General features: G+C 46.1%; 1 protein-coding gene across 1 annotated transcript in view; it reads right to left on the reverse strand.

Annotated features, from left to right (window-relative positions):
- Nucleotides 1–14,108, reverse strand: part of AP-1-2beta (adaptor protein complex 1/2, beta subunit) — a 30,809-nt gene that overhangs the window by 3,898 nt on the left and 12,803 nt on the right. The window contains exons 10-18 of the mRNA XM_075684915.1: nt 11,586–11,674; nt 10,201–10,303; nt 9,996–10,073; nt 9,192–9,472; nt 8,338–8,542; nt 7,749–7,892; nt 3,063–3,208; nt 2,413–2,542; nt 25–351 (exon numbers count right to left, since the gene is read on the reverse strand). Of these exons, the coding sequence (XP_075541030.1) occupies nt 25–351; nt 2,413–2,542; nt 3,063–3,208; nt 7,749–7,892; nt 8,338–8,542; nt 9,192–9,472; nt 9,996–10,073; nt 10,201–10,303; nt 11,586–11,674 (1,503 nt within the window). The remainder of the gene's footprint in view (nt 1–24; nt 352–2,412; nt 2,543–3,062; nt 3,209–7,748; nt 7,893–8,337; nt 8,543–9,191; nt 9,473–9,995; nt 10,074–10,200; nt 10,304–11,585; nt 11,675–14,108) is intronic.

Consider the following 14,108-nt stretch of genomic DNA (forward strand, 5'->3'; position numbering starts at 1 on the left):
TGAACAAAAATAAATGCCACTCACAGTGATCCTGGGGTTCCCCGGTTGAACCTTCAGCTCGGCCAGCACCCAGATGCCGTTGGTGAGTTTCAGCGACTGGTACAGCATGTCCTGGCCGTCGACGTTGCGCTTGGCGATGGTGAAGATGTTGTTCTGCTGCAGCCGCTGGGCCAGTTGGTCAGCGGACAGGGACCCCGCATCCAGCGAGAACTGAAGCTCGTTCTGGGCTGGAATATCCTTCCAGGTGGCTAGGAACACGCGTTTGTCCATCAGTCCGTCTTCCACAAACAACACGTGCAAGGGAACCACACAACTGAAATAGAAGACGTCCACGTTGTTCTTGACGGCCACCTGCAACGACAGTGCAAGCCAGACGCAATCTGACACACTGGAATTTTGTTCTTTGAAGCAGTGCCTTGGTCACACGAGGTGACGTCACAGGCTTCCAGATTACAGTGTTGGCGCACTGACGTACCGCTACGTCCTTTTACCCTTAAATATTCAATGGGGTCAACGACCACCTACTTGTGCTGTGCATGAAAGCCAGCTTCTCGATCACACAGGGCATTGGTCTCGAAAACTTTTACTGGGCATTAGGGCATATACGAAGGCATTTTACTTTTTAACTTAGTACTTCGTCCGCTGAAGTGACAGCGAAGGCGGCACATGGCTGCTTTGGAACATGCTCAGTGGAGAGTAAGTGAATAACCCAAGACGCGAGTGAGTGAATGGGCTGGAAGGTGAACGCTCGGAAAGCCACAAAAGAACGCTATGTGGGCCACATGCTGGGTACCCGTGTTGTAGGAGACAACGTTGATACGTGTGCACAAGCAGCACGTCTTCAAGGAAGTATGTGGAACAAGGACAGTACACAGAGGTGTGAAGGCTAGAGTACACTTTGCCACAACAGCAATGTGTGTGAGGCCTCAAGCATACCACCACGGCTACGGTATTTCTGCGCATATAACCTGCACAAAAAATTCGAAAGAAAAATTGAACAGTAAAGACGGTTGTGGGTTATATGCACATTTCGCCTTTCAGGGAGGGGGGAGCATGTGGGTCCTAGACGAAAAATTTGAAAAATCTATTCTTCAAGGTATAGTGCTGAAAGCTTGTACATAGGTGTAATGTTATGTGCTTATTTCAAATATAAGGTCCATTTTTGTTTATCTCCTTTGGTTCAAACTTTATGCAAGCTTTCTTTAATTATTTTCCAGAAGGATTGCAAAATATCTGTTCATTAGGTTTCACTAAATGGGGCGTCAATGGCTTCTGTATAATTCAAGGAATGCAATAAGACCAACCTTACTGCTCTGCCTCACCTAAAGCACGAGTTGAGAGATATTGAATTTTAAACTTGAAAAAGCTTTTTCTGGTGACTAAATTTGAAATCTCGCAACTCTTGTTCTAGGTAAGGTAAGAGCAATAAGGTTGGTCTTATTGCATTCCTTGAATCATACTGAAGTCATTTGTACAATGTTTAGCTAAATTTCAAGGACAGATTTTTCAAATCATTACACAAAATTATTTAAAGGAAGCTCGCATAATATTAGAACCAGGAGTTATAAACAAAAATGGACTGCACATTCAAAATAAGAACAAAACATTACACATAAGTACAAGTTTTCAGTACCATATCTCAAAGAAAATTATTTTTTTTCCAAGACCCACCTCCCTATTCAGTGTAGCTTCAGAGCAGCATGCTGCCGTAAAGCCAGAACTCAAGGCAAGGTTCTCCAGCATTCAGTTTCATTACCTCCTAGGGTACCGCACCCTCTCTTCACCGCTGTAAGCTGAAGCTCTTCTTGCCTCTTTCATAGTCACTCATTCTCCTCCTCTTTACAGGTTGCCATTTTGCATTCATTAGTTAGTGAATCTTTATTCTACGAGTGCACGCAGTGCTGGCAAACTTGAGTCGCCCATTCCCACGGCGCTCCCTCGGTCCACGTGAAGCACTTCGCAGTATGGCTAAATCACCGTTGCTGAATCGAGCTAAATCACCGTTGGCACTTTCGGCTTGGTCACGTTCACTCCATCACCGGTGCCCATGCAAGAACTGCTCCCGATGTGAGACCGATTTGTCCACGATAACGTCCGGCGTGTGAATCCAGCTTTGTCAGCATCGCCATAGGATGGGGGAACTGGCTGAAAACACGGCGTGAACAAGTCGCGCATCTGGGAATGGAGACTGTCTTTTGCAAATATATGAGGGTTGTATGCAATTATTTACGTGGATGACACAAGCGGATATTGTTTTTTTCCTTTCTGGGCTGTTGTAATTGGCTGTGCATGTTATATGTGGTGGCAGGTTATACGCAGAAAAATACAGTATGCATTGGACAGTCGATTGCACATCTCCCACGCAAGGCTGGTGGCAATTATGCCTTCCCTTATTGGACAGTGGTACCTAACCTGCAAGTTCGTGAGGGGGTCCATCTTCTGGACAGGGCCAGTAGTGGAAAGTGGTAGGCTTGCGTCCGCTGGGAAGTTTGGCTGCAAGGGAGCCTGCACCTGCAGCGGCTGCGCGGGGGCCAGCCCAAAGCTGCACAGATTAAAAAGCATTGTGAGAAAAGCAGCATGAAAGATGAAAACAGAAGGTGGAGAACAACATACAGAACACGCGCTGGTAAGCACATGACCTATTGCCATTCTCCATTTTTCGTTCCATCTCTTTTGCGCTACTTTCGTCGTGATGCAAGCGCACAAACTCGCAAACTTATCCTTCCTTTCGCTTCAAAAACCCACGCGATTGCTTCTAGCAGCAGGCACAGATTCCACAGACGGAGGAGCACCAAGTATGGGCTAGTATACAGGCCTATACCACCGTCACGAAAATCGCCCATTTAAATGGTTGTAAGAGGCGCCGAATTGGTGTGCGCCTCCCCTCCCAATCCCATTTAAGATCAATCTAGCACAGAGCCATGACCTCTCATTTTGCACCCAGCCCTTGTGACGAATGGCCACTGCAGCTGCATAGCAGTGACTGCAATATTGCTGATTGCAAGCAAGGATGTCGGGACTTCTCGCAATAATGTGAGAAGCAGCAACTGGCGTTCACTCACCTGTTTTTGTTGAACTGGATGGCAAAGGCAGTCATAGCCTGCATTGCTTTATTGCTGAAGGTCATGTCCATGAAGATTTGGCCATTTCTTCGTGTGAAGGAGCCTGCAATCTCCAAACCTTTTCCTCGTGCTGCAGGCAGCCAGATCTGCAAGATGGATTTTAACAAGTTGAGTTGTGGGACTCTGAAGACATTTATGAATGTGCGCGCAGGAGGCTGCCCGGTGCTTTCAATACAGTTGAACCCACTTACAACGATCCCAGATATAACAATTTATCAGTTATGCTAAGCACATTTCCCTCCATTTATGATCTTGCGATGCTGCCTACTGAAACTGCATCTGCAAATAATGAAAATTTAAGAAGAGCTGTACTGGTACAATGAACGCTTCAAACACGATCACGGTAAAATGGGGTGCCGCTCGCGATGTTACGAAGCATGGAAGTGCAACTGAACTGGACGCAGAGCAGCGCGGCTCCCAGTACAGTTTAAGGCCAATGAAGATACAAATGCTGTGATGAACGAGCACCGCACACAGATTTCAGAAGCCACGAGGAAAGTCACTTGCTTTCAACCATGCTAGGGCATCCAATGCTTCCAAAGCATGTCTCCAGCATGCTTCAGGGCAAGGCAGTACAGTGGCTATGACTTCTGAGATAGCACTGACGTGCATGACAGTGGCGCTGTGCTGCGAAAATGCGGCACAACGTGCCACTCTCATGCAAAGTTACAAAGAATCGGCAGTTACTATGCTGTTACCTTGAGATTATGGTTCGTCGACGTTCTGTCGACATTGCTGCTGTTAATGGCTCACGATGGAATCTAACCTTTCGAACTTGGTACTCTTTCGGCCAAAGTGACAGAGAAAGTAACCTTGCGGCTCTCAGCGCGCATGTGGCTAATGCTGCATTCGTAAGGGCAGGACCTTAGCAAAATGCTGGCATGTCACAATAGTTTCCACTCCCAGCCAATTATAACGCTTTGCTATTGTATGCAGAATCCACTCGTGGCCCGCCGACAGTAAAGTTTATCGCAAGCATGACGTAATAGTTTTGCGGAAACCTGCAAGGTGGAGAGAAGCAATTAATAAAGGGAAAATGAGACATCCACCCAAACGTAGCTAAGTGCTACAAAGGAAACTCATATGGGTTCCTCAAAAGAAAAGCTTCGCAGTTGAAGAAAAACTCGTCCTGGTCCGGGACTTCGCGGTGGTCCCGGGTTCGAGTACCGGACCAGGACGAATTTTTCTTCTACTGCGAAGCTTTTCTTTTGAGGAACCCGTATGAGTTTCCTTTGTACGAGTGCTCCTTTGTAGCACTTAGCTACGTTTAGGCGGATGTCTCATTTTCCCTTTACATCACAAGCTCTCGAAGAAAAAAAATTGCGGTAGCTGCACTCGTAGTTTCGAAATGACGAGTGACTGGAACTGGCCAGGCAACATTTTGAAAGAGCTATGACACCATACGTTTTTAAAGCGCAGCTCTTAGGCGGCTGTTCCTGTGGCGTAGGTCGGCATTCCTGGCGTAACCGAGCAAACAAGCGCAGTAGAAGACGAGAGCAGCAAGCACGGCACGCAACGGGGGATGAAAAAAATGGTGAGATAGAAGAGGCATAAGGAGGAAAGCAGAGAGGAGGGTGCAGCAGAACCATGAGGCAGAAAGTGGAGGAGGGTATAGCGAAAACGTGAGAAGACATAGTGCGGCGACAACGGCTATGAGGTGTTGCCAGAGTAGTGCGCGTCATCTGGGAGGTTTGTCGGGAGCGGCTACCGTGAATCTCGCTCATGCATCATCCAAGCGTCACCCGCATGTCGCCCCCGCGCTGGCCCCATGCACTGGCTCTCGTGATCTCCAGATTATCAAGGCAGTAGTGGCGCACTTTACTCCGTTTGCAACGTGCCGCATAAGACCGATTGTCCATGCCAGTCAACACATCGCGAAATGAAAACACATAAAGCTGCGCTCAAACTCGGCATTAGAGGGGCCTTGAACCACTTTTTATCGAAGTGGAGAAAGTCATTGAAGTGAAAATAGGCTATTTCAGAAATACTTTACTGCAAAGAGTACTTCAATGCGTTCAGCAGAAGCAGAGTTATTGGCAACCAAACATGGCCTCCGCTGTGCTCCCGTTTCTTCTTCAATGCCTTTCACTGTGAAGGGTGCGGCGCAGTGGGGCGTGCCCGCAATGCTCCGCCTTCTAAATGACACTGTGGCACGCAGTTAAAATTTCATGTTGGATGTTAACGTAGACGCCACGACTTCTGCCTTTGGTGCCTATGACGTGTTAAACATAAGCGAAATGCGAGCCGCAGTGCTCAGCGAGTCCTCAGCGAGCTGCAGTGCGATTAGCCAGTGGACTCGTGGCGGCACCCCATGGCGGCCATGGTATCCACGCCACGTAGCAGACCGCAGCTTGATGTCAACTATGCGCCAATATCAGCCGTCTAAGGGAATGACGAAATAGTGCGTCCGATGATGAAATTGTATGTCTAGAAGAGAGTGAGCACAGGGCCTTCTGTTGAAAAGAGCATTTGAGAGAAAAATGACTTTGCAATCTGCTTGCGAGCTCCACCCACCGCGCATGACAGCAAAACTTGACTGAGATGGTCACAGGAACATATGCTACCCACGGGCTATGTTATTTCACCAAGCCCGAGGGGTGGTTCAGGGCCCGCTTAAGGAGTATCATAATCTTCGGTGTATTCCTTTAGCTAACTTTTTTAATAGGAACTTGCAGCTAGATATGGGAAAGTGCCAGAAAAAAAATATGGGATACTAAAAGTGGTACCATCGAACCAAAGTGGTGCGTATCGTAACTGCAGATGCCAGCTTCAGTGTTAATATTTACGCGTTTTGAAGGGAGAGTTCAGACATAATGAACTACTGATACAACGCCCACTTATCACGGAACTATCGAGTTCAGTATAAACGAGTTCGACTGTGCTATCCTCAGTGGTGGCAATAATATCCAATGCAGTGCAAACCCTCAATTCGGCACGTCACAGAAGGTGCTAGCATTTGCAATTTGAATGGCAACTACATTCACGTGTCTTTGTGAGCCCAGTAGGTACCTGAGCAGACTGATTTTTCAGCTAATTCAGTCCTGACCGGAAGTCCCTGTATGCTATCGATGCATTTCTATGGACTCAAACTTGCATTATTTCAATCTCAAAATTGGCCTTTGCCGGATGCTGTATAGACTTGTGTAGGGCCCACTAGGCAGCCCAAACTTGGAAAAAAAAAAATTTCCATCGGAGAAGCAATTGCGTTTGGTGCCCTGATGCCATGCGTGCATAGGCGAATTTTCGTGCGCTGTGTATTTCCGCATGCCGCTACTAGATGGCGAAAGCCATCCAATAAGAGCCGTACCTCGTAAAAATTGTGAAAAAATAGTGCGGCCCTTACACTGGTCTATACGATAATGCGAATTTGACTAATCAGGTTTACCGCAATACAGTCATATTATGTGGTGAAGCATACTAAGAATAAAAAGAGGCCACTGCCAAGAGCACGAATTCCTTAATTATACCTGTTTGCACGCGCCATCTCCGAACCCAGTAGAAGCACCTAGACGCTAAATAAGCATAATGGCAGCCATTCAGAGCCGTTTCTTACATTTCTGCGGCCATTTGAACCCCCGTTTCAGCCTCCATACACGTCTTGTATACGAGAGCATTATTGGGGCCTAATACGCATTCCTTAATTATATGCATGCACATGCACTGTGCACCAAGTAGTGGACAAAACATCTGTGTTTTGGGAAAGCTAGCAACAAAGGAAGACATAAGGTTAAAGAACTCCAAAAGTCGAGTGGACATTGAATGCCAACATAAGAGCGGGGATCTATTTAAAACTCTGAAGGCCTACCAGTAAGCTTATCAGGTGTCTCAGTGCTCGCACTGTGACCAGAGATGGCACATGTGGTTGTGTTAATTAAGGAACACGTGTTATGCCTCACAACAGTGGCACCTCTTCCCGCTTGGTATGCTTCACTGCATAATTCGGATGGATTATGCTGAAGCTAAATTTAAAGGCGAATACTGCCAAGTCAATCGACAGCAAGTTTCGGCGTTATTTCTGTCTTGTTAATTTGACTTGCTGGATAATTCGACCAGTTTCGTCGGTCCTGTAGGGTTAAAATGAACGAAGTCGACTGTACTACTAGTTTGCCAAATTTTATGTCTGAATGTTACACCTACGCCTCAAGATTCCTAGATGAGGATGGGACGTGAGGCAGCTCTGGAATCAATCTAGCCACCAGAGGTCTTCTAGCATGTGAACAGTCTAGATAAACAGTCATTTCAGCATCCATTTCGCCCCCACTGGCATGTCGCATTGCCATATCATTCACATAGAACGAAAGGCACGGACAGATAACAGCAAATACAATCATGTTTGTTCAATTGACTGAGTTTGACATTCCAAAGCAACATACTATGAAAGACCCAGTATTGGAGTTTTCATACTTTGATCAAACCGTTCTGGTACATCCCTAGGGCTTATCACAAATCGCAGCTATATGGTGGAAATTGTGAAGCCCCATCCAGGAAGCGTTCTGGTGCAACAACTTTCACGAATGGTTTAGTAATAGCTTCGATAGAAGCAAACAAGATGTCGCGAGGAAACGGGATGAAGAGGCAAGCTATCTTTGCCTGCCCTCTCCTGTATGGTGAGTCAAATTCACTTGCCTGCTTTGGTGGCGTGTAGAAGGTGCTGGTGGAGCCCAGGCCGAATATGTCACCCAGCAGGCCTGTCGTGTTGGTGGATCCCAATGGCGCCGGTGCCGCTGCTGGGATAGGAGCAGCTCCAGCACCACCAAGGGTGTCACCCAACTGCAGGAAGCAGTTTATTCACAAATGTGCAACTCCTTATAATTTGCAAGTCAGCTGCCCGATAGCACTTTGTAGCATGCTGCATGAGTGAGAGTTCGGACACGGCCATATAACAAGGGCAACAGTAATGAATCGCTAAGAATTGCCAGCAAACGAACCTCTAGTGCTTTCAAAGAAGTGTGTGCGAAGTCGCATATACAGCTTCAGTGTCTTTGATGTATCAGTCACATTGGCATACATCTACGAAGAACTTTAACCAAGTGACTACGGAGAAGGCATTAAGCTGAGTGTTTGTGTATTGGGCATTAAAGACCAACAGGTGTGAAATCAGAGTGTCGACAAGCTAGTGGCTCAGTCACAAGAGCCCTTTATACCTGGGTCCCTTACACAGGCACCATTATGCACTAAATACTTGCAATTTTGCAGCAAGAGCAGTGCAGCTTACTAAGCTGTCCAGACCACCACCAAAGATGTCCATGGCTGCTGATGGTGGGGCAGCCGGTGGCACCGGCACGGCCGCAGCGGGAGGCACAGGGGGCGGGGCTCCAATGTCCATGCTCAGAAGGTCTCCAATCAGCGTGTCAGCACTCGGGATGACCGTCGACTGGTCTCCAGCTCCCGCTGCTCCAGCTTCGTCTGCTGAGCCCACGCTATCAAAAGAACAGAAAAATGCCAGCTATACAAAGCATCTTGGACCAGCGGCCACAAAAAAAAAAAAAAACTTTCTAATGCAGTGCCCCAGGAAAGTATGGTGCAACTTCGTGGCAACACAGTCGGTATTGCAAAAAGCTGAATCACAGAATGCTTCACAACCACGCATTACATTGCAGTGAAGCGTCACTAACAGGCAAAAGTTGTGGATGACCCAGACGCACACACAATTTGTAATTCTATTTCCCAGGCTTATGCAAAAAATTTGTGCAGAAATTATGCAATGTGCACTTTTCCCTTCCCTTCCACCTGCCACTTTCACTAGCGGTCAAGAGTGGTCTAACATATTTAAAATAGTCTAGGCAACCACGCCACAACTACACTTCAACATTCTCTACCATTTACCGAAAATAAGAAACACGATCAAAAATGTTATGCAAGAATCGCGCCCTGAACGAAACACTATCACTCTAACAACTTAAAAAAAAAAGGTAAAAAAACAAGGGGGCAGTGTAAGCAAATTGGTCGCAGCTGATGAGCCGTCTCATACAGAAAGTGGGAGAGTACAACCAGTAATCTACACCATCCACACTTGAAGGCAGCCTGCATAATGCACACACGTGGGTAAAAACAAGGCAGGGTGCTTACGAGTTGTGCCTGAGGGGTAGGGCACGGCGGAGACCAACACGCGATCCCTCGACGAAGGCTGACGGTGGCTTGTGGTAGACAGACGCAAGGCTGCCAATGTGGCAAATGAGCTCATCGAGTAGGCTGGGCTCAAGCAGGTCTGTCTCTTCGGAGATGAGTGGCTTCTCGGCCAGCACCACCTCCTTGGCAGCCGCAGGATCCGTTGAGAGCAGCCGCCAGTAGATGAAACCCCGGTCTCTGAGGTCGGGATTGTCGCTATCTTGGGTGGCCAAACTTAAAACCTGCAGGGTAAAGGTCACATTAGCTATAAGGCACAGTCATTAACCAAAGGCCACAGCGGAGGTCAGCCTGCCACTGACATCAGCCGAGTTCACGACCCCACATGTCCTTTCAAAACAGGAAATGGCTGGTAACAACTGCTGCTGTAAAATGAGACAGTTTAACTCAGCAAATATGTTGGTATTAAACTGGGATGCAACTCTGAAATGGTGATACAGACCATAAAAAAAAGATAATTGATGGACATTAGTCAAGCGGTGTAGCTAAGCAATAAACCAAGGCCATCATTGCGCATTTCTGACAGGTGGAAGTCACTGCAAGAACCTGAGAATGTGGCATGCATTGTGGGCGATCTGACAATGACAGGCTTGCCGCTGTAGAAGGAACTACAATAATTGAGGTTAACGAGCTGGCACATCCAATGTCGAAGCATGGCGCAACAGGAAACTGGACGAAATCAAAATGTCCCATGTCTAAAGAAGCAAGAAAAACGCAATTTGTGTCAAAATAAGTTCCAATTATTACCTGCTGTACAAGCTCTTGGGTCTCTGTGGGTCGTTTCAAAAACAACTTGACTATGGCTGTAAGCAACTGAAGTTGAACCTGTCAGAGAAAGAAGGAAAAGGTAAAGGTTTCAAACTTGCGATACTGTTGGACCAGGCTGGCACATCAATGCTGCCATTGCACATTACGTGTGTTGTGTCAAAATATAACAGGAACATAGGCTCACCTGAGTATTCTCATCATGAAATCCTTCCAGAAAGCTTTCCAGCAGCTCATCCGCATTGTCAATGCGTTCTGCATACTCTCCAATGATCCAGATCATTGAGGCTCTAAGCAAGGCAAAATGTAAAATAATACTGTACAGGCACTGCCAAAGGACTATCAGGGTCAAAGCACTGGGAGCTCTTACAAGTATTACGAAGGAACAGCGCCAACGAAGACGATCACAAGTGGGGAGAACGACACAGGACAAGCGCCAACTTCATCTATCTTTATTCACCGAAAATCCAGCAAATATAAGAAAATTCACAGACATGCGCACAATGACCATAATGTATCATCTGCCAAACCGTTCAAGATAGGACATTTCGTTTTTGAAGAGGGTCACGGAAGTATCACTAACACAGTTTTGTGAACGTCTTCGTTGGCGCTGTTCCTTCGTAATTCAAGTATGCACCATCTAGCCCAAATGAATGTTGTCCTTACAAGTACAAAGAAAACGAGAGAACACAAGCTGCAACAACAAGGCGCGACTTCTCGCTTGATAAATGCACGGCGGTGAGGCACGGTCATCGTTTTTGATACCCAAATCTGCAGAAATTGCATCGCCAGCACTTTCAGTCTAACCAGAAAAAGATGCCTCATGTTGCACCGCCATGTGTTTCCACCAATTATGGTGGAAAGCTCCATCATGTGACGCAAAGCACAGTTCCTTTACAAAACCACCAGATGTTAGCCCATCATGGATGCTGGAACCCACCAATGGCATCTGTAGTCTTGTGGACACCACAAACATGTTTTATTGCCACGGCACGGACATACCGTGCCACTTCCTTACGTTTGCAGCAGCACGGGCATATGCCACTGAGTCGCACAATTCACGAGGCATTTTTCCTTGTGAAATATACAGCATGCAGCTGCAGCCTTAGAAGTCATAGACAGCATACCAACTATGTGGGCTGCATACATGGACCTGCAAAGTTTTGCGTTGTGTGCGACTGCTTGAAATTTAAGCATCTCTCTGCAGTTAAAGTTAATTCCCTTTTACTGTGCAAGATTAGAGAATGGTAGCGTGTCCACTCTTACACAAGTCCCTTACTTGTGGAATCCCAGACTAGAACACAGTGAGCTATAAAATAAAGATTAAACATCAGTATTTTGATAGTCAGCTGCATAATGAAATGAGTGGTTCAATGAGAATCGGCTTGAATAAGTTGAAGCAAGCATGAAACACAGTTGGGATGTGGTGCACTCACAAGGAAAGCTTTTCCTCCTATTCTTTCGTGTTAACAATGATGCAGTTATGGTTAGCTGTAGATTAAGAATAAGTGCAAGCCAAAACTAAGCATTTATGTAGTCACTTTACTTGTAAAAATAAGGCACGCAACTTGCCTTGCTTCCGGTTCATCCAGCGTGTCCAGGTTTTCACACAGAGTGGATATAATGCTTTCGTACTTGTTTGGGTACTTCCTAAAGATGTCCTGCATTAAAAGTCACGACGAACAAAGCAGTGAGAACTTCTTCCAGGAAAAAAAAAAAAAAAGAACACTGGATGAAAATGTTTGAAGGCTGCCGTCTCAACATGCCGACACTGAGACTGCCAAGTGTCAACTGCAGAGTGGATTCGCATGCACTGCATGCCGTCCTACATATCAGCATTACTGCCTGGATGAATATATGTACCAAGCCAACTGTACCAAGTACACAGATATCAGAACCAAAAATCACCGACAGTAACAGCTTACCACAGCGCTACCTACCATCACCCACGAGAACTTGGACATGGATCTGATACTAACATCAGTTGCCAAAGAAATAAGCATGACGATGCCATCAAGTGGTGAAAGGTGACTTCCACGACTGAGATGGTATTGTGTTGTGAAACTTCGTAACTTCACCGTGCCCAGGTTATGGCTTATGGGCAAGGCATGGGCAAGGCAAGAGCTGTAAGGATGTGCGTGATAGCTAAGTGTTTGTGTTGACTGATCTCTCAAAGCATTTTTAATGCATCACCACTTGCTGAAGTTCGTGCATTCACACAGCATGTTACCTGCCAATTAGGTGCAGAATTAGTAAGGATGTTCTTCCCTGTGGTGTTCCTAAGGGGTCTAAGAAGTAATACGATAGACCCGACACTGTCACATCCAGCCTTGTGGACCAAAGCAGCCAAGCAAAACTTATATTTTGTGCATATGACGTGCTAACAATGTTACAGTAAACCCTCGTTACAATACAGTGAACAGCACGGCAAAAAACTGACACAAGCAGTAATTCGATAAAAGCAGCTACGCTATAAGAGCTGCCACAATAACGTCTCAGCTGTTTGGCAACACCGCAGAAGTAAAGGGAAAAATTACGAAGTACAGCTGCCGATGGATTTTTTGGACTCCAAAAATTCGGATTTGAAGGATATTCCGGATTTTATAAATGCACCATCCCGGTTAATACATGCAAAGCTAATAGATTTTCACAACTGATTTGTCACCCAATGTTCAATTTTCCAGACTAAATCGCTCATTCTGAGCCACGCTACTAATGCTACCTTATCTTGGGGGCCCGCATGTTGAATTTCCGTTTGCTTGGCTTCCAGTGGCCCACCCTATAGCCTCCAAGATTGAGAGAGCACGAGACATCTTGTATCGGAAGCCATGCCGCTCTTCCTTGGCTGACAACGCTCCAGGGGACGGCACTCTCTTGTTTCTGTTTTCGCTCAGCACTTAATGCAGGATTCATTGTTTTTTTTTCTTTGTTTCGGTTGCTATTTTGTATGTGTTGTGTCTACAGAACAGTTGTGTCTTGGAGACATTGTCGCATCTCTGTGTGTTTGTGCGGCTTCGCATTTGTGTGATTGGCTCCACATCATGTGCCTTCGTGAGAGCGAAGTGGTGCGAAGAAACGTGGCTTGTTACTTTAACCTCCGCCTATGGAGATAACCAACGCGGTGACGCTTTCAGACTGTATACAGAGAGGACGTCACTCATGTGCAAATCCAAGCAAATTTGATCGCCTCCAAGCATATCATGAGGCAGGGCATTATTAGAGTTTTTTTTAAGCTGCTCTAAGCTTAATAAATTGTAGTTTTCTCAATTAAGTTTTTCGGACAGATTTTTCTGACTATTTTCAGTCCCCAAGAGGTCTGAAAAATCGCTCAGCGACTAATTCCACCTCATTGATGGCCGTCCTTGCCTCATTATGTTGCAGAGAAAAAGGAGGTCAGCTTAGTCTGACAAGTTTCTGCGTGCATCTTTTTGGTCAGGACTGCATGACACTTGGGTAAAAGCGATAATTCGAATACGCCGACTTCGTTGTAATGAGGGTTTACTGTACTCTTTCGGTAGCTTATTCAAGCACCAAAGCTCCTGTGAGCTGTTAGCACATGGTCTTTAGAAGCGAAGTCCCTTTGGCCGACTCAATTTATGTCCTCTACAGTCAAATCTCGATATAACAAATCGAATCACGCGCGACCGCCGAAAATCGTTCGTTATTTTGAAATATCGTAATGAAAAACTTGCGGTTATGAGCCAGTGGACAAACCTAGGAATGAAAATGACGTACCTTGGCAGTAAACGCATGTGCAGACAAGCATACTCTCAAATGAAAATGTTTCTCTCACTTCAAAGCTACTTTATTTGAAGAAAGTAATTTTCTTCTGGCACATGCAGCACGCATGACCAATTAGGAATGTGTCTACATCTTCCACTTCGCGCAATACCTCATCGGGTACATCATTGCACAGAGTGATGGAAGTGCAGACTTTGTTCATGTGCACTAAAACATCAATGTTCGAGACAATCTCATCTTTTGCGTTCAGTGACCCACAGTCGTCTTCCTTCGGGTCGTTATCATCACTGGAGACGTCGCGAATGGAGTTAACAATATCTTCGGTTGTCAGGTCCACAGCCATTAGTGCTGTGC

This window comes from Dermacentor variabilis, chromosome 3, assembly GCF_050947875.1.
Source record: "Dermacentor variabilis isolate Ectoservices chromosome 3, ASM5094787v1, whole genome shotgun sequence".
NCBI lineage: Eukaryota > Metazoa > Arthropoda > Arachnida > Ixodida > Ixodidae > Dermacentor > Dermacentor variabilis.